The 27,856-nt window shown below is 39.4% G+C and overlaps 2 protein-coding genes across 5 annotated transcripts; one reads left to right on the top strand and one right to left on the bottom strand.

The window, feature by feature from the left end:
• The first annotated feature begins 1,519 nt into the window (after nucleotides 1-1,519).
• Nucleotides 1,520-3,891, top strand: uts1 (urotensin 1). The gene is made up of 2 exons (XM_084432364.1): nucleotides 1,520-1,573; nucleotides 2,347-3,891. The coding sequence occupies exon 2, from the start codon at nucleotides 2,369-2,371 to the stop codon at nucleotides 2,795-2,797; it is 429 nt and encodes a 142-aa protein (XP_084288490.1). The 5' UTR covers nucleotides 1,520-1,573; nucleotides 2,347-2,368; the 3' UTR covers nucleotides 2,798-3,891.
• On the bottom strand, nucleotides 3,862-26,652 carry trim54 (tripartite motif containing 54). 4 transcript variants are annotated; one of them, XM_084432361.1, is made up of 9 exons: nucleotides 26,236-26,652; nucleotides 22,604-22,776; nucleotides 18,401-18,575; nucleotides 16,570-16,665; nucleotides 15,981-16,214; nucleotides 12,457-12,479; nucleotides 9,960-10,084; nucleotides 9,733-9,845; nucleotides 3,862-4,591 (listed from the first exon to the last, which is right to left on the bottom strand). In XM_084432361.1, exons 1-8 carry the CDS (start codon nucleotides 26,401-26,403, stop codon nucleotides 9,754-9,756), a joined length of 1,086 nt encoding a protein of 361 aa, XP_084288487.1. In that variant the 5' UTR covers nucleotides 26,404-26,652; the 3' UTR covers nucleotides 3,862-4,591; nucleotides 9,733-9,753. The 4 variants fall into 4 exon arrangements, 3 of the variants coding, with proteins under 3 accessions (XP_084288487.1, XP_084288489.1, XP_084288488.1); XM_084432363.1 differs by lacking the exon at nucleotides 26,236-26,652 and adding an exon at nucleotides 25,719-25,955 and having other exon boundaries at nucleotides 4,071-4,591; XR_014629967.1 differs by having other exon boundaries at nucleotides 4,200-4,591; nucleotides 9,960-10,242; nucleotides 26,236-26,621.
• Between the last annotated feature and the right edge of the window lie 1,204 nt (nucleotides 26,653-27,856).

Below are 27,856 nucleotides of genomic sequence, written 5' to 3'. Positions count from 1 at the left end.
TGCAAAGTGTATGACAAATTCAGACTGTAAAAAGCAAAAGTATGTTTGGTTTTTTGTTCAATTCCTGTATCTGAACCTTGCAAACCCATTATTAACTAATCCTTACGTCATGTAGCGCGCTTATGAACTGCTGTAGATGGTCCATATTTCAAAGGAAACAGCTGACACTGAAAACATGGGCTGAATTTACTGTTTTCCTAGCACAATGTTGAACTAATAGACCCTGTTCTTTGCTGCCCTTGCCAATAGGATGTAGGGCGGCTGTTCCTCAGCTTGACTGCAATTCACAGCTTCAGCCTGCAGATCAGATTTTTTAAATTGTGAACAAAGCTGTCACTGGATAACCAGTGTATCTGCTAATTGTCATCCTTCCAAAAACATTAAATCACATTAAGAAATATAATGGCTTTATTATTTGTCTCTTCACACTGATGAGGAAGTTAAAGCCATGTTTAGGAATTTCCTTTAGAGAGAGTGTCAGGCTTATATAATATAAATATCTTTGTTCAGTTAATGCTGCGTCACTGGGGAATTGACAGCTAGCCAGAAACAATACTCAACAGTGACTAAACCTCTGCATCTGGCTATTGAACACATTTCACGCTTTAAAACGTTATCTTTCTACAGTCACAAAACATTTTAATTCATGACCATGTGGTGTATTTTTACTATTATTATTATTGTCAGTATTATTATTTAAAGAGCTTAACTTGAATTATATGGTGAAGTTCTCAAATGTTGTTTATTTATACTGTGACTATGGCTTATATAGCCTACTGTAACTCTAGAGCTTGTTCTTACAATGTTTCTAAATCCTTATAACTTTATAGGCTATTTGAAAAAAGAACAATTGTTCAATTTCAAACAATATTTTGTATGTGTATTGAAACAGCCATATTGCAATGTATGTGTAATTTATTACAATATTTACCCGTTACTGTTGCAATATATATATACAAACAAACAAACGTACGTAGAAACACCTCACCCAGTATAGAAATATGCAAAGAAATGGTTTTATTGTAATATAATGAACCAGTGAGGTCTGGCTGCGTCTTGAAGAATTTCAGCACCTTGGACAGAGTCTCGTGTCCCCGTCGCGCGCTTCTGCTCTCCTTCTGACCACAAATGACCATCCATGCAGAAATCCATCACGACAGCAGCTCCTCAGCTCACTTTTGCTCAGGTGCATTTAAAAAACAAGTCTTTTGATTGTCAAAGTAGTATCACCATCCACTGATCACCTGTCTGTTCCAACTTCGGATACATTTTCTTTGAAACTAAGTTCATGACTTTGCAACGGCATCAAGATCATCTTTGCTGATTGAAAACTTTGGAGAGACAGAAATAAATAAATAAACCGCCTCACCTTGTCCTTCGGATCTACAGCACCTTTACTCCACTCTTCCTTCCAGTTCAGAATTGCCTCATTTACAAGCAGTTTATGCAGCTCCACTGACGTCAATGGAGCGGTGTGTGATGTATATAACCATTGAGCTACAGGAGCTCCACTCCAGTCTGTCTGCAAACACTCTTCCTCACAAGTACTTTTGAAGCAACAGAAGACGATCGAGTAAGTTACCTTAATATGACTTGCTTTCAACTTCTTGACTGAGGCCATTCAAGCTTAGGTTCGAGAATGAGATCTTAGTGTTTATATTGTACAGGAGCTGTCATTATTGTTCATTCATTGAGCTGATTGTTTGGATTTCTTCAAGATTCGGTTAATCTATCAGAGTAGATTAGGTAGCCTATTATTATTAGTTGACGGTTTTTGCTCGTTTTTAATTAAAACACAACGGCATGTACAAATAGGCTAGACATTTGCTGTGATATTGACGATCATCATGACCAGCGATTCCATTTTTTTGCTTTATAAACGAGTTGCAACTCTTTTAACTCTTCACCGGTATTGTTATATTGATATAACTTTTTTATATTCTAATACTTTTATATTAGCCTACATAATACAAAAAATCGCATTTATATTTAAAAAAATTAACCTTTTGGAATTATTTTTGGAATTAACATGAATACTTTGGGGAGAAAAAACGTTTGTCTAAAAATCTAAATGTTTGAAAGAATTATCTCAAAATGTATCTATTATTTTTATAATCGATAGTAGTAGCCTAGTCTATTTACTTACAAAAAGTAGTCTTTTCTTTGTTTTGGCCTAAGCTTTTTTGATTTATTTATAATAACTCTTTGCTAAATAATGTGAGTTTTGTTATTTATACTAGGCTAGGCTACTAATAGCTTACTTAAAGCAGCAGAAAGTATTTAATTGTCAGCATGTGTCAAAGTTTTGTTTCGATGTGAAGTAACACACCTGGGTGTTTTCCTCAGGAAGCGCGCGGCTGTGTCCAGCATGAAGCCCGTCCCTTTGGTCCTGCTCATTACTTCAGTCTTACTGATCACCCACATCCCGCTGAACACCTGTCGACCCCGCGAAATGAGCTTTATGAGCAGCCAGCTAGACGACGTGCTCCTGAACAGGGCTGGAAACGACGCCGTGTCGTTCCTGCTGGGCGAAAAACTCCTTCAGTATTTGCAGAGAACCGTCGGAGCGCAGAAAGCAGGTGGTGTCCTGCATCTCCAGCACTTCCCCACGGCGCAGCTGCGCTCTCCTCACGAGGACAACAGCTTAGAGGAGTTTTCCAAACGGAACGACGATCCTCCGATCTCCATCGACCTCACCTTCCACCTGCTGAGAAACATGATAGAAATGGCGCGGAACGAGAATCAAAGGGAACAGGCGGGACTGAACCGCAAATATCTAGATGAGGTTGGGAAGTAGCTGTAGTCCAACGATGATGCTTTCAGTCGGAGAGTAAAGATCAAGCTCAATGCACTCTTTCACACCCCCAAAACTCTCGCTAAAGCACGACATTCACCGATGCCTCCTGCTCGACCCACACTCTTAGAAATAAAGGTTCTTCAGTGGTTCTTTGCAGCCTCCTTGTCGTTGTTGAGTTGGCTGTGGTTCTTTGGAGATGAAAAAAAAAATCTGATCAGGCTATTGGTTAGTGGGTTATTTAAAGCAATCCGGCTTGAAGACCTACAGAATAAAAAAGTTCTTCAAAAAGGCTCTCTTGTGGCATCAGGGTTATGTGGAACCTTTATTTTTAAGAGTGGCATCCATCTATTAGCCAGAAGAGTTTCTGGTGACCTGCTGCTGTCTCCATGACCTCTGGACCATTTCAGAACTCGGGAAACCACATGCAAAAGCCACAACAGACCTGTTCAGGACCTCTAAACGCTGTGCAGGAGGGTTCATATGTTACCAAATCAATCAATGTACAATTGCCTGGTACCCCTTTAGTGTTTAAAGTTATTGGCCTCCTAATTAGTGTTATGAATGGAAGAGGTACAGTACTACTAAACCATTACAAATCCTATTACTGCTAATTCTATAATATGGTTTTCATCAGATATCCACTTGTAAACGGGCCACTGTTAAGGTTCGTTTTTTTTTTTTTTTTGTATGGCTGGTTTGGTTGCAACCTCTTGCTTTGCCAACAGGAGTGTTCTCATGACATAAAATGCTATACTTTGGTAATAATGCCAATATAATCCCAGATGCTCATTGTATAAGTGCAAAAGTATGTTCTCCTCACATGGAGGGAAACAATGATCTTTGCACTTCAACCAAGAGGCTAACCCACGTTTGTGACAATAATGTTGGACAATATTACAAAGTGGTAGAGATATACTGTACATTGTATATTGCTTATCATTATGTAAATGACATCTTATATTGCACCTAAATGCATAAACATGACTTTGTATTTTGAACATGAATCTGCAGAAATAAATGAGACTACATGCCTTTTACAAGTAACTGCAAACATGTAAACCTCATTATCACCCATTAAAAGTGGTAATGATCACAGCAGACACGGGTTGAATTAACATTACACAAAACATAAAAAACACAAAGTGGTGAGTAACAGGTGAGATGTCACAATGGAAATTACTCTATGCTCTTTTAAAATGTTAAATGCATATCATGAATTGAAGGGCTGTAACGGTAATAATTCCAAAAGCTTTTTTGTTTCCTTTTTTTTTTTACATGTGATACTAATGGTTGAGCTAGATATAGTGACATTTGCAGTTTCAATTCAAATGAATCATTAATCATTATTTTGAAATAAGGTTGGGTGTATTTGTAGATAAATACAGAAATATCAGCCCATGTTATACACATCGTTCACCACTTTTAATGAAAACACAAAGCATCTTTATTTGAAAATGAACAATACTGATGTATAGATTACCAACAAAAGAATGCAAAACTATATATATAATTTGGGCAACCCACAAATGTTTTCTGGTTTCATGTTCTCCTCTAACTTAATATCAACTCTGCTAAAGTTATGCGATCAAAAAAGACCAAAAGCTGCATCATAAACACATATTTTTAAACATCCAGAATGTAAAAGCTATGAATAAATTTGTAATTCCTCTTACTGAACTATAGCTCAGAGTCTTAGGGCCACAAAATGCCAGATGAAAGAAGCTCTTGCCATGTTGAAAGGATTAAACAAAACCTCCTCCTTATAGTCTCTCTTAAGTCAGCGCAGGAAATACCCTGGAAATGAAAAATAAAATATATGAGTTAAATCTTCCATAATCTTCCACTTACACTCAGTCTATTTTAGTCATAAATGGGGCAAGTGGGAGAGGACAGTGTGTGATTTGCATTGGCAAGAACATACGTTGACTGAACACTCATTGTTTTTAGGACGTGTCATTGTGCACAACGTGTTACATAAGTAACGGTTAAACAAGTCGCATCTCATCCCGCAGATTGCCTCTTCATCCTGCCTCTGACACCTGCAAAGAAAACCAACCCTTTTTCTAGGAAAAATTACAGCTTTAAATTACGCGAAGGCCGGTACGTCAGCTTGTGACGCACCACATCCTCAAAATAAGATCCATCCTCATTCCGAGTGGACACATTCCACGTGTGGAGTAGTTCTGCACATAATTAGACCGAATGCTGCATCTCCAAATGACTCTTTCCCTCTCCTTCCCTCCATGAATTGATCAGTGAGCTGACAGCACGAGTGACAAGGTCAGCGTCCGTGAGCACGTCATATATCTCCACTGCCATATATCCATAGCGGGTGACACAGAGACGGGCGGTTATTAAGTAATGGGTGGAAGTGGACTCACGGCTCCAGCACGGGTGGGGGTGGATGGACCATCAGAAGCCAAGAGGTAAGATGCAGAGTGCCTGCCACTGCGATTTAGCCCTGTTCTCAACGCTGCACTTACTCAATGGACACACAGTCCTATTAGATCAGTAAAGTGCCAGAGAGAAAGCTGCATGCTGCCTGATTTAAAGAGGTTTCTGACCTTTAAATTGAAGTAAGAGGAACGGTTATTTAAAGAAAGCTTGCAGAGATGGGGATGCCCCTGCATGACAGGATACCCACCTCTTAAAGAACAGGATATGTATTTTGTGCAAATACTATTTTCCAAGTTGTATAAATCATGAATCTTAGAAACAACTTTTACACCTTGGTTGGTAAGTTTTTACTGTTTACTCACACACTCTTAAAAATAAAGGTTCTTTACAGGCATCTATGGTTCCATGAAGAACCTTTAAAGGGATACTCCACTTTTTGGGGGAAATAGGCTCATTTTACAACTCCCCCAGAGTTAAACAATTGAGTTTTACCGTTTTCGAATCCATTCAGCCGAACTCCGGGTCCGGCGGTACCACTTTTAGCATAGCTTAGCGTAGATCATTGAACCGGACAAGACCATTAGCATCTCTCTCAAAAAAATGACCAAAGAGTTTCGATATTTTAACTATTTAAAACTTGACTCTTCTGTAGTAACATCGTGTACTAAGACCGACGGAAAATGAAAAGTTGCGATTTTCTAGGCTGATGTGGCTAGGAACTATACTTTCATTCCTGCGTAATAATCAAGAAAATCGCAACTTTTCATTTTCCGTCAGTCTTAGTACACGATGTAACTACAGAAGAGTCAAGTTTTAAATAGGAAAAATATCGAAACTCTTTGGTCATTTTTTTGAGAGAGATGCTAATGGTCTTGTCCGATTCAATGATCTATGCTAAGCTATGCTAAAAGTGGTACCGCCAGACCCGGAGATCGGCTGAATGGATTCGAAAACGGTAAAACTCAACTGTTTAACTCTGGGGGAGTTGTAAAATGAGCCTATTTCCAAAAAAAGTGGAGTATCCCTTTAACATCCATGGAACCTTTCCATTGCACAAAAGGTTCTTTAGATTATTAAACTGTTCTTCACTCAGAGAAAAAAAATGGTTCTTTTAAGAACTGTTTATTGAAAGGTTCTTTGAGGAACTAAAAATGGCATCACTGTGAAAAATCCATTTTAGAACCATTATTTTTAAGCGTGTATATGCTGTACAATAAAATGATAAATTAAGCATAATGATCACGCTGTTGTCTGTACAATTAAAGTGAATGGGGAACAGGGGTTGTCATGCTTCAAAAATGACAAAAAAGCACATTAAAGGTGCAGTAAGCAATTTCTGAGAAATATGTATTGATATTTGAAATCAATCCAAATAACACACCCAAAAAAACAAAGTTGGGCGGGGCCCAGTGTGGTCCACTTGCAATTGGCACAGGGCCCCCAAAAGCAGCACTGTTGCACTGCACCACCCTAAGGATGGCCCTAAACACACACCCCTCCCTTCATTGCTCCGCCCCCAAAACGCATGAACATGAGTGGATTTCTCTTTATCATAGCTGAAGCGAAGCAAGATAATGCTTCACGAAAAATAAAGCGAAGATGACGAACGAGAAGGAAGAACAAAAATGAACATACTGTACATGAGCCTAGAAATCCAGACGCACCCTAGCGGCAGCAAATTTTATTTTGCAGCCAGTGTCATCTAGCAACTCTCCATTGGCTTGCGAGCTGGAAAAACCAAACTCTAGTCAGGCCAATCACATCGTGTATAGAGTCGGTGGGCGGGCTTAACATAATGACGGCAGAGTTGTGACGGTTTCGCGTGAATTCCCTGCTACTTGAAAACAAAGAAGATGGCTGCTGCTGCTGGCGAACAGCGGTCTTTCGAATCGGCTTTGGCCGCGACTCTGGAGTTAAGCTTTTCTTTGAGAAAGGAGCAAAGAACGGCACTGAAGTCATTCTTAAAAAAGGAAGATGTGTTCGGAGTTTTGCCGAAGTTTAATCTATCAACTAGCTCTGCTGGTGGGAAAACGCTCTGGTTGGTTGTAGCGCTATCCTATTGCGTGCAGAGGGAATTTGAAAGACAACCGTTTATCCTGCCTCTCGGATTGAGCCCTGACAATGGTGTGTTCCAAGACCCAACATCTTGATGTGGGTCTGGCTTGCCAGGCTACACGATTATAGCTCCAGACAAACAATTACACCCAAATCTGTTCTGTTATAATAGCAAACATTACAACAACAGAATATCTTGGTACTGTGAAACATAGCAAAGCCAATAATACTCATGTGTGGAGCTGAAACAACGCAACCTCAGCTACCTTTTTCAGGCTTTTCTAATATGGGTCCTAAAGCTCTTCCCTGATCATGACCCTTCTTTTTTCAGTGATATTCCCCTGGCCTTTTCTTTTTTGCAATGTCTCACAGCCATCTCTCTTTCTACAGTCTTCAAATCTCCCTCTTGCTCGCTCTCACCATGAGAGGACACGCCCACAACTGCTGATTGGATAGAAGTGTGTTGGGGTGCTCGGTCTGATCCACTTTCAACAGCGTTTCTCAGAAATCGCTTACTGCACCTTTAAACATAATCTATGCCCAATATTCCAAGTCCTCTGAAGCCGCATGAAGGCTTGAAAAAGAGGCAGTGAGAAAGAGATTGGAATTTAAATCAAAGGATCTTGACAAGCAAAGATGCATCGATTGAGAATTAATGAAGAGATTCAGAAGGGATAATGATTTCATATAAGCACAGTCATGGAATATTGCACATGAGTCATAAGAACTACTTTCATTGACTTTTAAAGTGATTTTTGGAGCTCAACAGCTCCTTACAAATAAAAATGGATGAAAATCAAATTACAAATGAAAATTTATTGGCATTTATGGCTCATTAAGAACTTTCCATTGCACAAAAGGTACTTTATAGTGGAAAAAGGTCCTTTGTATTATTACAGTTTTCTTCACATTAAGAAAAATATATATTTTTACATTTCACATTAAGAAAATGTTTTACATTTCACATCACCTATGTTTTTCACACTAAAAAAGCAAACTGTATCAGATACAAAATTATTAAACCAAGTGGCTTCTGCAAACAAATGATACTAAATGATCTTTTCTCAGCCATTTGCAATGATGTTAAGATGATTTTTATGTATATGGTTCACACAGATGGAGTGTGTCACATCAACATTTCACCAGATCCAAATGTTTATGGACGCCTTACAGAGACTTTAGTCAGCAAATTTTTAATAGAGTTTGGTAGGAGATGACGAGTGTACTCAACACAATGAGTGCCACTGTTGCCAAGAATGTTCACATCACAGGATGGGACGTCTGCATGATCTGCCATATTCGCACTAATAGAGAAGAGAAACACTTTAACCCTGTAAAGCCTGACGTATGAAATACTAGTCAGAAATTCTAATGTTTTGAATTGGAAAAGTTTATTAAACTTTTAGATAAAATATTTAAAACATCTAAATAAATGAAAAACTTTGCAGGTGTGTTTCGCTGAGTATCATATTTAATACATCAGGCTTTTATAGCTCACATAGCATGATATAGAAGAATATAGAGCTCATATTTAAGGAGGAAAAACGCCCAAACTGAGCAATATGGTGCAGATGCTAATATTTATATGGGCAAAAAATAAGATGACATTCTGATAGCTTGTAATGTAAATCAATGAGATCTTTAGAACAGTACACCAGACTATTTACATAAAATGCATATAAATATCAATTGTCACTTTAGATCTCCCGATAATGTGTTAGTAAGATGATATTTAAATGGTTAGTTTTAAAATCAAAGCTCTGTAGTTTTTATTGTGGGGTCAAAACATATAATGCTATGCAATACAACGATGATCGAGAAATGTACACATGAACCTTCATCAAAAGCCTGATGTATCATATTTGATACATGTTAACATGTTGTTTTTTTTTAAATGATAAATGGATAATCAAATAAACCTAAGTTGCTTCAGTCCAATAAGTATTCATCCTAATATATTACTAACAATATAAAAGTTATTCTCACATTTACTGAATAAAAATCAGAAAAGATTTCAGAGCAAAGAGACACATGTACCACAACCTGAAGGTGGACATTTATAAAAAATTACACTACAAATTTCTGAAAAAATCAGGCATATAGTAGAGGATGTTGATAATTTAAAGGCCTGAGAAATGTGTGTATCAAATATGATACAGTAGGCTTTATAGGGTTAAATGGTTTTCAGACCATCATGTACCAATGTTAGAACATTGGAAAAAGTCATTTAAAAAAAAAAAAGGCTAATTCCCTTGACTTGCTTTCATTTGTGGAGCCCAAATTTTGAGAAATGTCCTTTTATCCATCCAAGCCAATGAGCTCCAAAGTTGTTTGGCTCCCAATGTTCTTCAAAATTTCGTGTTCCACAGAAGAAAGAAACTCGTACAGGTTTGGAATGACATGAGGGCGAGCAAATGATAGCAGAATTTTCCTTTTTGGGTTAACCATCCCTTTAAGGCCATGATTTCATCTTTTAAACTAACCTTGGGTTTAAAAATAAGAAGTTAGCATCTCCCTGAATCACCACTCCCTGATTGACCAGGTGAGTTGGCCAGGTCTCCAGGAGCTTCATCACTGCCGTCTTCCCCATCTTCACCTGCAACAAAAGTACGTTTCATCACTAAATACATTGCAATGCAACTTCAACTTACCAATGCAAATAACTGGACATATGAGAAAGATGATGTCATCATAGCTGTGAAGCCTTTACCTGATTGGAAGTCGATGCCTCTCAACATGTCGGCCACATCCTCCGTGTTGATGATGAAGTGGTCCATGCTCTCAAAGCCTGCCTCCGTCTGCTCAATGTTGGTGGCCTTGGCAGTGTCTGTGATCCTGTCAAGGACAGAGCGGTGAAGTTGCTCGGACAAATATAAAAGTGACGGATAGCGTTAGGTCCCAGTTCCTCCGTCTCCCCGTGCTGGTGACGCAGGTGCACGAGGCACCACTCGCAGTCTCCGCAGGTGGAGGGTAGCATGAAACATAAGACACAGCTAGACAGCGTTGTAAGCGTAAGCATTTTTCGAAACAGTTAGAGGTTTTGGGGGAAAATGTGATGAATGCTGATTCATTCGTTATTGCCCACGCTGCATAAAGTTTCATTTTGCAAAGAAAAGTTGCTTTTGGAGGCAATTAGCTTGCAGCATCAATGGAAGACTTGCATTTACTGAAGGAAATACCTGTGAAAACCTCAATGTTGAACGTTCATGTCTTTCATATTTTCTCAAATATGCTCAAAGTAAACGTTTTTTTCAATAGCCGTTTCTTCAACTATTACCGCCAATTCTAAATATGTGGTTACAGCATTGTAAAGTACCAGTTATTTATCACAATAATTTGAACAGATAAATGTGCCTCAACAAATGGCACATTATTAAAAAAAAAGTTAATAATCCATGATAATTTCTCTTTCAAATAATTTTTTTTCAATCTGTTACATTTAAAAGATAAAAAAAAGGGTTGAATGTTTAGTCAAAATGGCTATATGGACTTACAAAATCGCAACATATTACAATCTTTTCTGTTCATATTTTTCAACTTTTTGTAAAAAGAAAAAAATCTGCATTGATTTTTCCCATGGCAGAGTTGAAATATTGTGCTTGACAAGGAAATGATAAAAGTAATCTTCAACTATAGTAAACAATGAAATACTGATAAAGACTGTAAGAGAAAAATAGTCAGCATAAGTCACTGAGGGATTTTACATTTTAATCTTACATTTCTTTTAACATACACAGTTCAAAGGTTTGGAATCAATACGATTCACTTTATTTTGATGGTCGACTTTAGACATTCTACTAACTAGTGATGGGGACAAGACCGCCTATGCCGAGTCCGAGTCAAGACCGAGTCTTTGAAGGGTCGAGACCGAGTCGAGACCGAGTCCGTTGGTTTTCAAATACAGTCGAGTCCGAGTCAAGTCCGAGTCGAGACCGAGTCTTTAGGAGTCGAGACCAAGACCATAAAAACATGTCAGTTTTCATATTCATGATTTAATATCACCCCAGTTAATAATCAACAGTTAGGCCTACAGACTAAGCTAGATTGGGAATTGTTTAGAGGAGCAGTCTTAACGTCTTAATATGGACTATGCTTTTACTATCATTAAAAAAATCCCTACCACATGCATCATCTTCTGCCTATTTTTCTAAACTGCTTCAACAGTGCTGCTCTGTCATCAACATGTTAAACCCACCCTGACTTTTTTAATCATAGTTAGGACATTTTTCTAGTGGTATGTATTCTAGTGGACTAGTGATGGGGACGAGACCGCCTATGCCGAGTCCGAGTCAAGACCGAGTCTTTGAAGGAACAAGTCCGAGACGAGTCCGAGAAAGCAGAAATCGGTCTCGAGAACTACATCACTACTACTAACCATACTAACTTTGCAGATAAATGTCAACTACCAGTCAGTTGAGTAGCAGACTGTTAGGTTATAGTTAGATGTTAGGGTCCGGGTGAGTAGAATAATTTGACATGTACTTGCAAAGTCAGTAGAGTGTCTTTTGGGGGAGCATTAAAAATGTGCTAGCAGATAAGAAATTAATATTTATATTCAGCAAGGATGCATTGAATTGCTTAAAAGCGACATTAAAGACATTTATGTTACAAAAACAAAAGAAGCAGCAAAACTGTTTCAACTGATAACAATAAGATATTATTCTTGAGCAGCAAATCAGCATATTCGAATGATTTCTGAAGGATCATGTGACTGAAGACTGGAGCAATAATCCTGAAATTTCAGCTTTGCCATCACAGGACTAAATTACATTTGAAAATACATTAGAATAATACAGTGGGTCCACAAAACTCTAACATACACGCAGAAGTCAGCAGAAGATAAATAAGTGGAAGGATGAGGGATTTCAATAAATCCAGAATCTTTCCCACAATATTGATGTAGATGAATGTTATGAATCAATGCATAATACAGTGGGTTGTTAGGGGTGGGAGGCTGGTTGAGTCATTGTCTGTGATGTTGTTAATCATGATTGTTAGTCTTTAGGAGGCACCAGATATTGATGAAGCACACATGCTGAATATGGTTTAGTTTAAAGGGACAGTTCAACGTGAAATGAAAATTCGGTCATCAAGAAAGTCATACACGATATGTAACGTGATATCAGTAAATGATTACAGAATTGACATTTTTGGGTGAACTATCCCCTTTTAGACACTTCAAAACACATCACTCGTAGCTGACTTACTTTTTGAACACTTCTTTTGTACTCTGTGAACACAGCAAAGAAGAACACTCGTTTTAGGACTAGAGGATTCTGCAGCAGATTAAAACATAAAACCCCCAGTCCTCTTCATCATAGTTTCATGCGCACATACTAAATCACAGACACTTGTTAGGCAGCTTCCTTTGACACTCTGTTTGCACTGAGAAGTGCTAGTTAAAAAGAGCAGCGCTGCACCTGAGGCTTTATAGTGAAAGCTGTTTCAAAAAACAATTTCACCTCTCCATCACCTATGTTTAAAGTCTCTTTCTGCAGAGTGCAGCTCTCAGCCATGGTGAAGTATTGACCGTTTGAGCCACTAGTCAAAGGACAGGGATCTGTGTTCCTCCGTCCCCAGCTGTGGGAGGTTTTCACCAATCAATGTCAGCCCCCCTCCATGGGCCTTGTCATTAAAGGATGCTTGAAAAGTAGCAACAGGCACAGTGTCGATCAGGAAGCATACGCAAGGACTGGGTCATTTGCATCAAGCATCTCCAGGCGGCTCTGAAAGCAAACAGCTCCGCCACTGTTGGAGCATTAGCTCCACACAGCTCAATAAGTCCACGTCACATATTCACAAGCACCTGTACCGCCAGAGGTTTGCGTGAGTTTGATGTAGAAACTTAGAAAGTGATCATTTAAGACAAGGTAATGTTGTCTGTAGCTTTGCAAACTACTTAGAGGCTAATGATCTAGACTTTTAAGGGCAAGACACCACAGGGAAAAAAAAATCCATGCACTGGTGGAGATTTTGGGCTATTTGGCTTTCGATAACATTGTTTCAGATAAGTGGAATGAAAAAAAAAAAAAAAAAAAAATTACACTATCTATTTGCATCTGTAGATTTCATGTACAAAACATATCTTAAAGGCACACTATGCAAGATCTGTACCTTAATATAACAGCTTCTAAATAATTTCGATGGTAAACGAACTCGTAGTAGGGCGAATCATCCCGATAGTAAAGGGGTGGGGGGTCTGAGAGGTGGCGCCCCGACAAATCTCGCGAGAATCACGACTTGCTTTACGGCACGACGTAATATACATCAACAACATATGAAGCAGCCTCTATGGAAGACACTAGCGCGCATTTCAGACGTGAATCATGGCAGAGTCGACGAAGAAAACGAAGAAAGCGCGGTCGGAAGAGTGCAGAGACGGCTCTGCGCGAGTGGTATTTACGATAGTAACGTTAAATACAAGTATTCCACAGCGACTGCATACGGAAACTGCATAGTGTGCCTTTAAAAGGCCGTTTTCCACTTCATTAGCACTTTTCAGTTACATATTTTTGTTCTCAGAGGAGGCAAGGGAGGCCGTGTCTCCTCAAAAAAATTGGATGAGAAAATAATTGATATTACAAAGAAAAAAATTACAAAATGTGACATTAAAAAGGTCTCTCGTGCCTCCCCTGAGCCTATTGACTTTTAACAGACCCCTTAAAGTGTGCGCTGGGTTTGGTGGGGGGTAATTGAGAATGAATGGGGGAAAGTCACCTGAGAGGAGGCAATGCCTCCATCACACTATGATTGGATATGATCTGTTATGGTTGGATATGATTGATTGATATGTGCGATAAATATTGCCTCTTGTTTTCATGCACGTTCGCGAATGGGCCTAAATGAAGAAAATGATGGCGTTAATGGGAAGACTAATTAAAAAAGTAAGTAAACAACTCACCCACTTAGATATCACTGCTTTGTCACGAAGAACAGCTGAACTTCATTTCACAAATAAAATATATTGTTTAAATTGTTACTGCCTTTAGTTATTATTTTGGAATAAATGTAAAAATGAGATTGAGAAAAACTTGATGAGATTTATACTTGGTGTTAATAAATAGAACAATAATTATATAGTGTAAATATACAAAATAGAATTGTATTTGGTCTTTATGTAATGTTTATTCAACCAGGAAAATGTAAAAACTACGTGTAACAGGGACACAAATTTACATTTTATATATATATATATATGTGTATATATACATATATATACATATATATATACACTCACCTAAAGGATTACTAGGAACACCATACTAATACTGTGTTTGACCCCCTTTCGCCTTCAGAACTGCCTTAATTCTACGTGGGATTGATTCAACAAGGTGCTGAAAGCATTCTTTAGAAATGTTGGCCCATTATTGATAGGATAGCATCTTGCAGTTGATGGAGATTTGTGGGATGCACATCCAGGGCACGAAGCTCCCGTTCCACCACATCCCAAAGATGCTCTATTGGGTTGAGATCTGGTGACTGTGGGGGCCATTTTAGTACAGTGAACTCATTGTCATGTTCAAGAAACCAATTTAAAATGATTCGAGCTTTGTGACATGGTGCATTATCCTGCTGGAAGTAGCCATCAGAGGATGGGTACATGGTGGTCATAAAGGGATGGACATGGTCAGAAACAATGCTCAGGTAGGCCGTGGCATTTAAACGATGCCCAATTGGCACTAAGGGGCCTAAAGTGTGCCAAGAAAACATCTCCCACACCATTACACCACCACCACCAGCCTGCACAGTGGTAACAAGGCATGATGGATCCATGTTCTCATTCTGTTTACGCCAAATTCTGACTCTACCATCTGAATGTCTCAACAGAAATCGAGACTCATCAGACCAGGCAACATTTTTCCAGTCTTCAACTGTCCAATTTTGGTGAGCTCGTGCAAATTGTAGCCTCTTTTTCCTATTTGTAGTGGAGATGAGTGGTACCCGGTGGGGTCTTCTGCTGTTGTAGCCCATCCGCCTCAAGGTTGTGCGTGTTGTGGCTTCACAAATGCTTTGCTGCATACCTCGGTTGTAACGAGTGGTTATTTCAGTCAAAGTTGCTCTTCTATCAGCTTGAATCAGTCGGCCCATTCTCCTCTGACCTCTAGCATCAACAAGGCATTTTCGCCCACAGGACTGCTGCATACTGGATGTTTTCCCTTTTCACACCATTCTTTGTAAACCCTAGAAATGGTTGTGCGTGAAAATCCCAGTAACTGAGCAGATGTCTGGCACCAACAACCATGCCACGCTCAAAATTGCTTAAATCACCTTTCTTTCCCATTCTGACATTCGGTTTGGAGTTCAGGAGATTGTCTTGACCAGGACCACACTCCTAAATGCATTGAAGCAACTGCCATGTGATTGGTTGATTAGATAATTGCATTAATGAGAAATTGAACAGGTGTTCCTAATAATCCTTTAGGTGAGTGTATATATATATAAAATGTAAAAAAAAAACTGAGGACTTTGCCTCTGCAAGCCACTGGTTTACTCATATATCATTCAACTGATTTTATGCAACATTTTCCCCCCCCCAAAAAATTGTGAAAATGTATTCTTTTTTCTGGCTGTTGACAGTATTTTATGATTTATGGAGTGATAAAAATATCCAATATCCCCTCTGTAGAAACCTTTAACTCTTAATATGTTGACAAAAAAAGTTTTGAACCTGACAGATAGATAGATAGATAGATAGATAGATAGATAGATAGATAGATAGATAGAGTTGTACCTGCAGAAACACAGCCATCTGAGGTTCCTCCATGGACTGGATGGCTGTTTCCACCAGTTTGATGGACATCTCTAAGTGGTCTCCTTGGAGACGGATAAGGGAGCGAACATGGCTTAGTTTTTGGTCTTGCTCACGGCCGACAGTCTCTACTAGTTCTCTTTTACGCTCTTCTAGGATGGCAAAAAGTTCATCAAACTTATCAGAGATGTGCTGCATCTGTCGACGACCATTTTCCTGCAAAAGATTACCAGCGACTGTTTTAGTTTGAAGTAAAAGTTAAACATCAATAGTTTCAACAATTATTATTATTTTTTTTAATCATCACTGTCAAGAGATGGGCAATATAGCAAAAAAAAATTCTCTCGATGGACGAAAGCATTTCAGGATACTTTTGTAACATAAATATTTGCCCTAAAATGGCTTAAAATTGTGAATCAGAGGGTCCATCATTTTAACCAAACAGCCACTGCAGCCAAGAATATTCAAAATGTTTAATCATCATGAATATATCTTGAATATTCAATATATCACCCAGTCCTATCACACAATATCATAACTGTTGTGGTTTACAGTAACATTTCTTTCTCACCTTGACAGTCCTACAAATATCCTCCATCTGTGAGATCAGGGCCTGTATTCTGTCATTTCCTACCATCAAGATGGCTATGGCATCATTTAGCTCTGTCTGAGACAAAACAGCAGAATATAACCAATTGTGACAGGTCTTCATAAAATAAAGGGGGGGTGCATTGGTCAAACACATGACCAATGCACTCAACGTGTCATCTTTCACAAGAAAGCCATGTCAGACTTGGCTATGCAACTTGTGATAACCACACTTACAGACAAGAGAACAGCATGTGAACTAAAAGCCGAGATTGTAGGAATGTTACCCGTCATGACTGATCAAACTTAGCTGATTTGCATTTGAAATGAGTGATTCACTGTTTATAGTGGGCCATGACTAAAAGAGAAAATGTCATCATAGCCACCTGGCAAAAATTATGGTGGTTTGGGAGCCGGTTTGGGCATCGACCACCCAATATGATCCTGCAGCGTTACGACCATTCTGTTCCAGCTCCCCAAAACCAAGAGTCACAGAAGTAGATATACTGTAGATATACTACAAGAAGAAAGAGCTATTTCTGATGATGAGAATTGACCTTCAGCATAGGAACGCTGCAAATAACAGATCGACATATGGTGTCCACCATGCACATGCTTTTCTATTGGGAAAGGCTGATACATTTAGTCATTGTTCATCTGGTGGCTGCTGAAGGGAGAGAGAGAGAGAGAGAGAGATGAGAACAGGCACTTACAGAGGACAAAACTGACAAATAAAAGGTAAAGACCAGAAGAAGCTGCTATGACTCAAACACAACAGGGAGGAGTGACTCATTTCTCAGGGCCAGTTGCACCCTGGTATGAAGACCTTCATTACTAGCCATTTCACAAGAGGTGCAGTAGGCCAAGACCTCAATATCATGTAGGTTAAGAAAGCACCCGAAAGTGACAAAACTGCTGTGATGCTACACGTTTTTTGTGTGACGAAACACATTTGTCCTGTTTTTTGTTTCGTTTGTTTGCTTTTTAACAACCATAATCTCATAAGTATCTTGGTCCTATGTAAGACGTATTGTCTGTTCTGTGATGTGCTATTATTGGTGCTTGCTATAGAGCATTGCAATTGCTCATACTTCGTCAAGTCAAGCCACCTTTATTTATATAGCATCTTCACAGTAATAAACAGGTATATTCCGATGTAAAGCAATAGCATCATTATTCAGCTCAAGTCAGTTTTGTTCAGCTCAAGTCATTGTTGATTCAGTTCAGTTTAATAACCAAATAAAAGTTCATCAGTTACAGAGAAGAAGAAGGATAGATGATGTATTGACTCATTATTTAAATGTTGATTTTGAACAAAAAAGTTACATAGTGCACCTTTAATATGAAGGAGGGATGCGACTGAGTCATATTTAGGGGCCGGAATATCATACAGACTGGGTGGGCTCTTTTAAACTTGACTTCTTGATTAATCTCTTCAGAAAACATAAATAGCTCATTTGTTAGACAAATTAGATGCAGCAAAAACTGAAAAAGTAGGTCATTGGTTGAAGAGGAAGCAGTCATTGGTTGAGTCAGGGCTGCTGGTGGTCTGTGTACTTTATGTGTTCACATTTGAGTGAGTGTTGATGCGAAAGAAGTTTGGTGAGATCGAGCCACTTGCAATGTGTGAAACCTGTTGGTCAGCGTGTCATAAACACATCTGTCTAGTTCTCAGTGTCGCACCACAGCCTCAAAACAGCCTGTGTTTTATTCTGAGGTCATTCACACCACAACAAACTAAGTAAAACAAACTTAAAAAAAACCCCGGATTGTCTGGTTGATGAAGTCAATTATACTGTATGCAAATCCTCTACCTTTTGTCTCTTGTAGATGACCGGCAGTGGGGCCACATCACAGTCCTTGTGAGCCCCGAACACCTTGCACATGGAGCATGTCGGTGTCTTACAGGTGAGGCAGTAGATGTTGATCTTCTCCTCCACATGCTGGTCACACATCAGCTGCTGTTGGTCTGTTTTGGGCAGGAGTAACCTGTGGAGTCAAAACAGAAAGAGATTTATGGTGCGGTGGAAAGGTTAAAGATTTGCATTGGTAAATCAGAGATTGCAAAATTTAGCTATCACCACTATGCCCTTTAGCAAAGCGCTGACCCCAGGTTTTTCCAGAGGAAAAAGTAATTATGATAATACATATAAAATATAAATAAATATATAATATAATATTACATTTTTATTTAATCATTTCTATTTGATGACACAGCTAACCTGCTATTGGGGCATGTTGTCAAACAATTTGAATATTGATCTTTTTCAAAATTTAGTCCATCCATCCATCCATCTTCTACCGCTTATCCGGGGCCGGGTCGTGGGGGCAGCAGTCTAAGCAGGGATGCCCAGACTTCCCTCTCCCTAGACACTTCCTCCAGCTCTTCCGGGGGGACACCGAGGCGTTCCCAGGCCAGCCGGGAGACATAGTCTCTCCAGCGTGTCCTAGGTCTTCCCCGGGGTCTCCTCCCGGTGGGACATGCCCGGAACACCTTCCCGGGAAGGCGTCCAGGAGGCATCCGGAAAAGATGCCCGAGCCACCTCAACTGACCCCTCTCGATGTGGAGGAGCAGCGGCTCTACTCTGAGCTCCTCCCGGGTGACTGAGCTTCTCACCCTATCTCTAAGGGATCGCCCAGCCACCCTGCGGAGAAAGCTCATTTCGGCCGCTTGTATCCGGGATCTTGTCCTTTCGGTCATGACCCACAGCTCATGACCATAGGTGAGAGTAGGAACGTAGATTGACTGGTAAATCAAGAGCTTCGCCTTGCGGCTCAGCTCCTTCTTCACCACGACAGACCGGTACAGCGACCGCATTACTGCAGAAGCTGCACCGATCCGCCTGTCAATCTCCCGTTCCATCCTTCCCTCACTCGTGAACAAGACCCCAAGATACTTAAACTCCTCCACTTGAGGCAGGAGCTCTCCACCAACCTGAAGCGGGCAAACCACCCTTTTCCGACTGAGAACCATTGCCTCGGATTTGGAGGTGCTGATTTTCATCCCAGCCGCTTCACACTCGGCTGCAAACCGTCCCAGTGCATGCTGGAGGTCCTGGCTTGATGAGGCCAACACGACAACATCATCCGCAAAGAGCAGAGATGAAATTGTGTGGTCCCCAAACCTGACCCCCTCCGGCCCCTGGCTGCGCCTAGAAATTCTGTCCATAAAAATTATGAACAGAACCGGCGACAAAGGGCAGCCCTGCCGGAGTCCAACACGCACCGGGAACAAGTCTGACTTACTGCTGGCAATACGAACCAAGCTCCTGCTCCGGTCGTACAGGGACTGGATAGCCCTTAGCAAAGGGCCCCGGACCCCATACTCCCGGAGCACCCTCCACAGGCCGCCGCGAGGGACACAGTCGAATGCCTTCTCCAAATCCACAAAGCACATGTGGATTGGTTAGGCAAACTCCCATGAGCCCTCCAGCACCCTGTAGAGGGTATAGAGCTGGTCCAGTGTTCCACGACCGGGACGAAAACCACACTGTTCCTCCTGAATCCGAGGTTCTACTATCGGCCGGATTCTCCTCTCCAGTACCCTGGCATAGACTTTCCCAGGGAGGCTGAGAAGTCAAAATTTAGTGTTTCTTTTTTTTCTGGGCAATAACAGTGGCAAACAATAGCTTTATTTTAAAGTCAGTTACTGTATAGACACATACTGCACCTTACAGTATAAACAAAAAAGATCATTTTTCTTGACGATACAGTTTAATTACCTAAAAGTTTTGAACAGTAAAATACCGTAAAACAATTATCAAAGCAATTCATTTTGCCATACAGCACAACACAATGTCCAGCTCATTATTTTAACATAACTATAGATGGAAATTCTAGAATTCTAAAACTACAAATAAGACTAGTTATATACTGCAGAATTCAAATTCAAATTTGAATTTGAATTGTACAATAGAATTCTTCCAGTTTGCTACCTTCAAAATTTAAAAGACATCCTTAACTCAATTCTGAATAGCAAATGTCACTGGTTCTAAATTGTGCATGTAATGATAAACTACACACAACAACAAGCATTCTTTCTTTGTGACATGGGAGGTAAGATATCACTTCCCCTGAGGTGAATCACTATAACGGGAGCTGATGCGAAAATCTGACGTTAAAGGCATTTGCAGCAGGTGCTCCGTTTAAAAGTGATTGATGCAACTAATATGATATTCTGTCCTAAAATGGGCACATTACTCACATAGACCTTTTCAACAAGCATCTGTCCTAATCTGTCTTCTCAAGTGGAAAGAGATGGTTTGTATGTGCAGTGTGTTGGCAGCAGGCTTGTTCAAAACAGAATATGTTGATGAAAGACTGCCATCCAGTGGATGTCTGCTGATAGTGTAGTCATATGAAACCACATTATGGTGACTGGATTTATTACTACAGGATATATTTATAAGTTGTAAATACTAATTAGCATTTATAAGTTTATGTCAAAAATGTTTGACATTCTTGAAATCTCCTTGAAATAACCTAAATAAACAAATAAAAATAAATAAAAACATTTTACTTCCATAATCTGATGTATTTCAGAGTGAAGCAATATTCAACCAGAAAGAAATAGGATGTGAATTAACTAGACATTTTTAAATAAATATTTTGTGTCGTCTTCTTTTTAAAAATGTTAAAACATTTACATCACATTTAATAAGATTTATTTTTCTTACCAGCTGGGCAATTTTTTTTCTCTTGTAAAAAAAAAAAAAAAATTTAGTGTGTATATGTATATGTGTGTGTATATATATATATATATAGAGAGAGAGAGAGAGAGAGAGAGAGTTAAGAAAGAAAATAGGATTTGAATTTGAAATAATTTGTCAATTTATATATATATCCCCATATTAAGTGTTTGCTTTTTTTATCCCTGTGTGCTCCAACCCATCTTAAGAGTTTGCTGCACACAGGGATACAAAAAAGTACCCCATGTGTAAAATGAAATACTCTGCTGTATCTTTAATGCTGTGGGCCTAATTTTCCCAGTAATCCCAGTACCCTGACCTGAACCCTATAGAAAATGAGTGGGAGATTCTGTATGGTCTCTGATCTCTTTGTCAGGTGTTCTCCAAACTCATCAGGCATTATAGGAGAAGACTCAGAGCTGTTATCTTGGCAAAAGGAGGTTGCAAAAAGTATTTAATAAAAGGGGGCAAATAATTGTTCCCAACGTGTTTTGGAGAAAAACATTTATTTCATAATGTGATTTTCCCCCCACTTTCAATTCTTTTACTTCAATGAAAGGTTAGATTAACAATGCAGATTTATTTTTTACAGCCATCTTTGATCATATTTACCAAGGGGGCAAATAATTCTGACCAGCACTGTATATGTAGAGGTTGCTTCAAAGACACAAAAGATCAGTTGTGTGTGTATATGCACACAACTGATCTTTTGTGTCTTTGAAACAACCTCTACATTCAGGTGACCTGCTTTCCATCAAAGACACATTACTAACCATGTTACATTACGTATTCATGATAAGCACCTCAGCGTTTGTTACAAAAGGCCTCAAAGTCTATCTGTCTTATTATACCCAATTACGCATATTTTTCACAGGAGGTCTCATGACACATTGTTTATTGCCACAGGGATAAAGCGTCCTAGTTATATTTAGTGTTTTGGCAAAGGATTGCAGCAGTCACCAGAGCCTCAGGTCCCATGTCTCTGTTGTGTTTACATGGCGTGGCAGAAAATCTCCCACATGTGTGTAAATCACATATTTGTGTCACTACACAGGGTTTAAGCTTCATTGATGAAACAGAACAAGTGTCGGTTAGTGGCGTGTCACTAGACTTTTGTAACAATTTAAATTTGTTGGCGTACAGTGTATTTTTGCTACACAGCTCGGGGGGGTTGCTGGATCTCTATACAGAAAGGACTGCTTTGAATCCTCTACAACAAATAGCTTTCATTCATCTCAGTGCTTCCAAAACAGATATGCTTGTTCTTGGAGCTTGAAACAGGCCCAGAAAAAGCCAGCGCTTTGGAGATGACTCCAAGTCGAAACTGACCTGGTAGACTCTGATTTGTAGATATCAATGATATTCTCCACTAGCAGGTTCCTCTGAAGGCCATATACACCATGCCGGTCCAATATCACTTCATGGCGACAAGATGGGCAGCGGAAGCGTCCCCCTGTAGACAGAGTGGTAGAGCCCCGGTTTTGCCAAAAAGAGCTAGAGGCCTAAACCAGTAAAAGAATTTTAGTAAAACATTAGTTAATCGGCCATTGCACACACCAGTGTACTTTCTGTAAGCTAACGGGTGAGTCAACAATATATAATTTATGGCATTTCACATATAGGCTAGTTATTCCTTTAAGACTGTTTCATCTTCCATGTGACTAATAGGCCTATACAAAATAAAGTAGGACTAAGAAAAGAGCAAACCTGCTGTGTGGCCAAATTAATAGGTGAATGAATGGATGCCTTTGCCCACCAAACGGTGTAATTTGTCTGTCAGTTATCTTTGGGTAATTGTTAAAAGTGAAAGATGAGAATTAATATAGATGGATAGCAGCTCTCAGTCATGGTAAAGTCTGGCCCAACAACGTCACCCACTCTGAGAGGGAATACTAATGGCTCCAACTGAGAACCTCATCTTGATGATGAGATGCCTAGACTAATACCTCAAAGGAACAAAGTAAACGAGTTTTTGCATAAATCAGAAATGCTGAATGATTATTAATCTCTATTTGTCTGCTTTGCCTCTAAGGTCTTGTTTCAAACTCACAACAGTAGTCATCTCAAAAATGACTTTTAAAGGTCCCATTGCATGGATTATTTTATTATTTTAGAATGTTTCCTGGGGTGCCCTTATAATGTTAGTATGTTTTTTAGATCAAAAGTTGTAATAATTTAGAAATAAAAGGCATATTTCCTAGCCTGATTTTAGCCTCTGATTTGAACGCTCTGTTTGAAGGGGCGTGTCTGCTGTGAGACTTCAGTGTAAACGCCCACTGCTGTGATTGGCTGACATGCTTGCATATGAAATATTTAGCATTACATGTGGAACTCTCTCGAAAACTTTTTCTATTACAGCTATTATACGTTTTTACTATTACAGCTATCAGGATTAACGAATCGTGAAGTTTTTTAAATCTATTCCCATCACATAAAAGGTTGCAGTGATGAGCATTGAGCAGATGACAGCCTGTTGATCGCGTGAATGAAGATCTTATCATTGCAACGCAGTTTCTGCACTCTCACTAATGATTTCACCAATGCAAACATGAGGTAAGTACAGTAAGAGCTTCGTTGTGCAGCGTAACAGCGTCATTGATTTCATAATGAGTTTTGGCAAGTGTCCAGATAAACTCGCGCTGTGTGTGATTGACAGCTTGGGCGATTGGAAAGGGATTGTTCTTTGGTCGCTTTCTGTATATATATTAATCACAGTTTAAGTAAGATTATTTTCATCCTACTAAGAGAAACGACGTGAAGTTTATTAGTCACTGGCTTGATTTACTGATGCATAAACAGTATTGAACGACTTTGAGAGAATTATCTGTCTGAACTTGAACAATTACACATCAGAAATTCACATAACCCACTGGTTCTTCATAGCCTCGGATTAAGGAACTAAAAAAATACTTTTGTGTTCATTTGTACATCCAAACAGTGAGCAACTGTCATGCTTCGCTCGTTTGCAAGCCATGATGTTGTAAGGGTGGATTCCTGCAGTGGTTCAAGCTGCAAGACTGCCGGATAACTAAAGAAACGTTATTAGCAAGATGGTAGAAAACTGCACATTTCTTGTCTATTCCACCCATTGCCACTTATACCAACGACAGAAATATGTGCAGTTAAAATAGCTTAATATTTGTGGGAGAGCGTTGCTATAGAGAGTGACGATATTGTATTGCAATATGTAGCACTTCAAAGTCAATACCAGATCAAAACTAGTTAGCACATTAGTTGTAATTGAAAAGGTTTAATGACAAAATATGGTTATGGTTACACTTAAAATAGTTACAAAATAGATGTATGAGATGATGATAACTTATACCATTAATCTTACCCAGCATGTAAAATGTTACCTGAGAGAGAGAGAGAGAGAGAGAGAGAGACAAAGAAAAGAGGAGGCAAAAGGAGAGAGCCCCAAGAATAAGAAGAGAAGAATAAGAGAAGAAGAGAGCCAGAGCATCAAAAGACCCAGAGCAACAGTTTCAATCTTCTTTTATCCTTTTCCTGACCATGTGACTAAAACCCAAACGTGAGACATTCAAACTGACCAATCAGATAATTACACTTCCCCCATGTACTAAAGGTGTGACAATTCATTGACCCCCAAAGTACAAACTTATTGGCCTACAGGCCTAGATCACTATCAGAAACCTCTGTGCCTTTAGGAACTTCAAATGGTCCTTGTGGTAGAAAGAGGGGATGGAAACAGTAAAGCAAATATCTTTGTTCATTTAAAATATCTTGGATTATTTTCAATCCTACAATGTCTTTCGAGGAAAAACCAATATCGCGCTCGCGCAGCTCATTTTCTCATGGGCGGGCCAAATTCTTTTTGCGGGCAAAGAAGGGAAAGGGGAGGTAACCTGTCCCCTTATGACGACATAAAGGGAAGATTTCTAGATTCGCTCGTCTGAGCTTTCATTTTCTCAAAAATACCCAGGGCTTGGTTTACACCTATCAAAACGTCTAGCCATTGGGGGACCATAGGCAGGCTAGGGGAACTCATATTAAGGTTAAAAAACTCATAAAGTGACATTTTCATGCAATGGGACCATAGTTTGAGAAACACCTTATGAGTCATTGAATCATTCACTAAAGCGATTTGTTCATTCCAGACACCACTGTTGCTCTGATACGCGGCTGATTCTGCTTTGACTTGGAACTATTTACTTGGCGGAGCAAAAATAGACATGTATAGCCTACAACAGTTGCCCAAATCATAAGACCTTACACTTACATCTTTATGGTAGCTGCAGCCATATGTTTTAAGCAACTTTCATGTTGGTTAAGGTAGTTTATGTTGTAGAACAAAATGTGGAAGTTATTTTACTCATAAATCCAAAACCACTTTTTTCAAAATCCAAAGAGGAATACCAAATCTCTTCCTGATTTTAAAGGGATAGTTCACCCAAAAATGAAAATTCTGTTATTAATTACTCACCCTCATTTTGTCCAAACCCGTAAGACTTTTGTTCATCTTCAAACGTGCTGCGTAACACGAGAATGAACCTCATTGGTTTTTGTTGAAGCTTCTGTTTACCACAACTGATCAGTGTGTTGATAAATGTTTATATGTGAACAAAAGCATATATTGAATCTGTTCATCATTCAAAGCGATCATGTCTCTTCAGAACATTTGGACTAAACCGCTCGATTCATTTGGATTCATTTTACAATCTCCTTATGAACTTTTTGAAGCGTCATAGTGGTAGTTGTGTAGCTGCCAATGGAGGGACAGAAAGCTCAGATTTCATCAACAAGATCTTCATTTGTTATCCGAAGATGAACAAAAGTCTTACAGGTTTGGAACGACATGAGGGTGAGTAATTAATGACAGAATTTTTGGGTGAACCCTTTAAGACTTCAAACTGAACAGCTCTTTGTTAATGGAGTTTCTGTATGACCATTCAACCTGACAAAAAGGACACTAGAACACTATAATAGGAATGAAGCAATACCTGGTAAACATCATTGGCACACTTCCTACAGAGGTTGTGCTGGCAGGGTAAGATGACCACAGGCTTAGTGAATATCTCCAGACAGATGGGGCAAATGAGCTGCTTCTCCAAGTTCTCCATTGAACTTGAGTCTTCCAACCCTGCTTTGAAGCCCAGAGTGAAGTTCATCCCAGCCTGCTTTTTGGACACCTTTCAGCCAACAAAAGTAAGATCCTAAACTTTCTTTCCTTCTGTTATTCTTTTTGCCTCTACTCTAGTGCCAGTCTTTATCCAGATGCCCATTCGATCCCCAACCGCAGAGTGGCTGTGGATATATTTGGGCTGTGTTTGTACTGGCTTGGGTTACTGTCCAAACTGCACACCCCCTGATATCCCTAAGAGTCCACGCTTAGCGCTCTATCATAGGGGCCCGGGGCCAAGTGAGGGAGGGGTAGGAGGACAGATTTCTCTGAGCTGTGTTATCTCGGGTAACTTGAGGAGAGGGTGGGCTGGACTGGCAGGAGGAGATAGAGCAGCTGGCATACGCGGCGCAAAGCCTAGCGAGACAACCGGGCCCATGAGCCTGAGCTGGCGCCGATGACATTAAACACTTAAAACAAAATTAAGTGCAGCACACACCCTGAATTCTGCCACTGGATAAAATGGAAATGACATGGTTACCTGCAAACCAAATCTTTATGTACTCCATATAAATAACGGCGGTTATCTCTGATTCTGCTTTGACTTTGAGCTATTTACTTGGCGGAGCAAAAATAGGCAAAATAACTGCCAATAATTTGACAAGTTTCTACATGAGGTATACAACAGTTGCCCAAATCATAAGACCTTACACTTTTATGGCATAAGACCTTACACTTTTTACCCAACATCTTTATGGTAGCTGCAGCCATATGTTTTAAGCAACTTTCATGTTGGCTAATTAGGTAGTTTATGTTGTAGAACAAAATGTGGAAGTAATTTTAACCACAGACTTTCACTCATAAATCCAAAACCACTCTTTCAAAATCCAAAGAAGAATGCCAAATCTGTTCCAGATTTTAAAGGGATAGTTCACCCAAAAATGAAAATTCTGTCATTAATTACTCACCCTCATTTCGTCCAAACCCGTAAGACTTTTGTTCATCTTCGGAACACAAATGTAGATCTTTTTGATGAAATCTGAGAGCTTTCTGTCCCTCCATTGGCAGCTACGCGGCTCAGAGCCTAGCGAGACAACCGGGCCCATGAGCCTGAGCTGGCGCCGATGACATTAAACACTTAAAACAAAATTAAGTGCATCAAACACACCGGCAGCAAAAACTATTATATAATTAAATGTTAGACGTTGACAATCATGCAATGCATTATGCATCATACAAACGTTTTATTTAAATTCACTTTGAATCATATTAACTTTTTATACGCATAAATGTCAAATTTCTAGAAAAGCATTATTTCTAATGTTCCTTATTACTGTTGACTTTCAGTTGGTTTCTTTACTAATGAAATCTACTTCAGAAATATAGATTGTTGAAATTTTATTTCAAAACGTAGGCTAGTGGCCAAAAGTCTGGAAGGGATATTTGTTTTAATGACCCTACAAGTTTGATTAAACCATGAAAATATGAAGTAAATATATATT

The sequence above is a fragment of the Rutilus rutilus genome (genome assembly GCF_951802725.1).
Source record: "Rutilus rutilus genome assembly, chromosome: 15".
Classification (NCBI taxonomy): domain Eukaryota; kingdom Metazoa; phylum Chordata; class Actinopteri; order Cypriniformes; family Leuciscidae; genus Rutilus; species Rutilus rutilus.
This window is presented reverse-complemented; position numbering and strand designations above follow the sequence as displayed.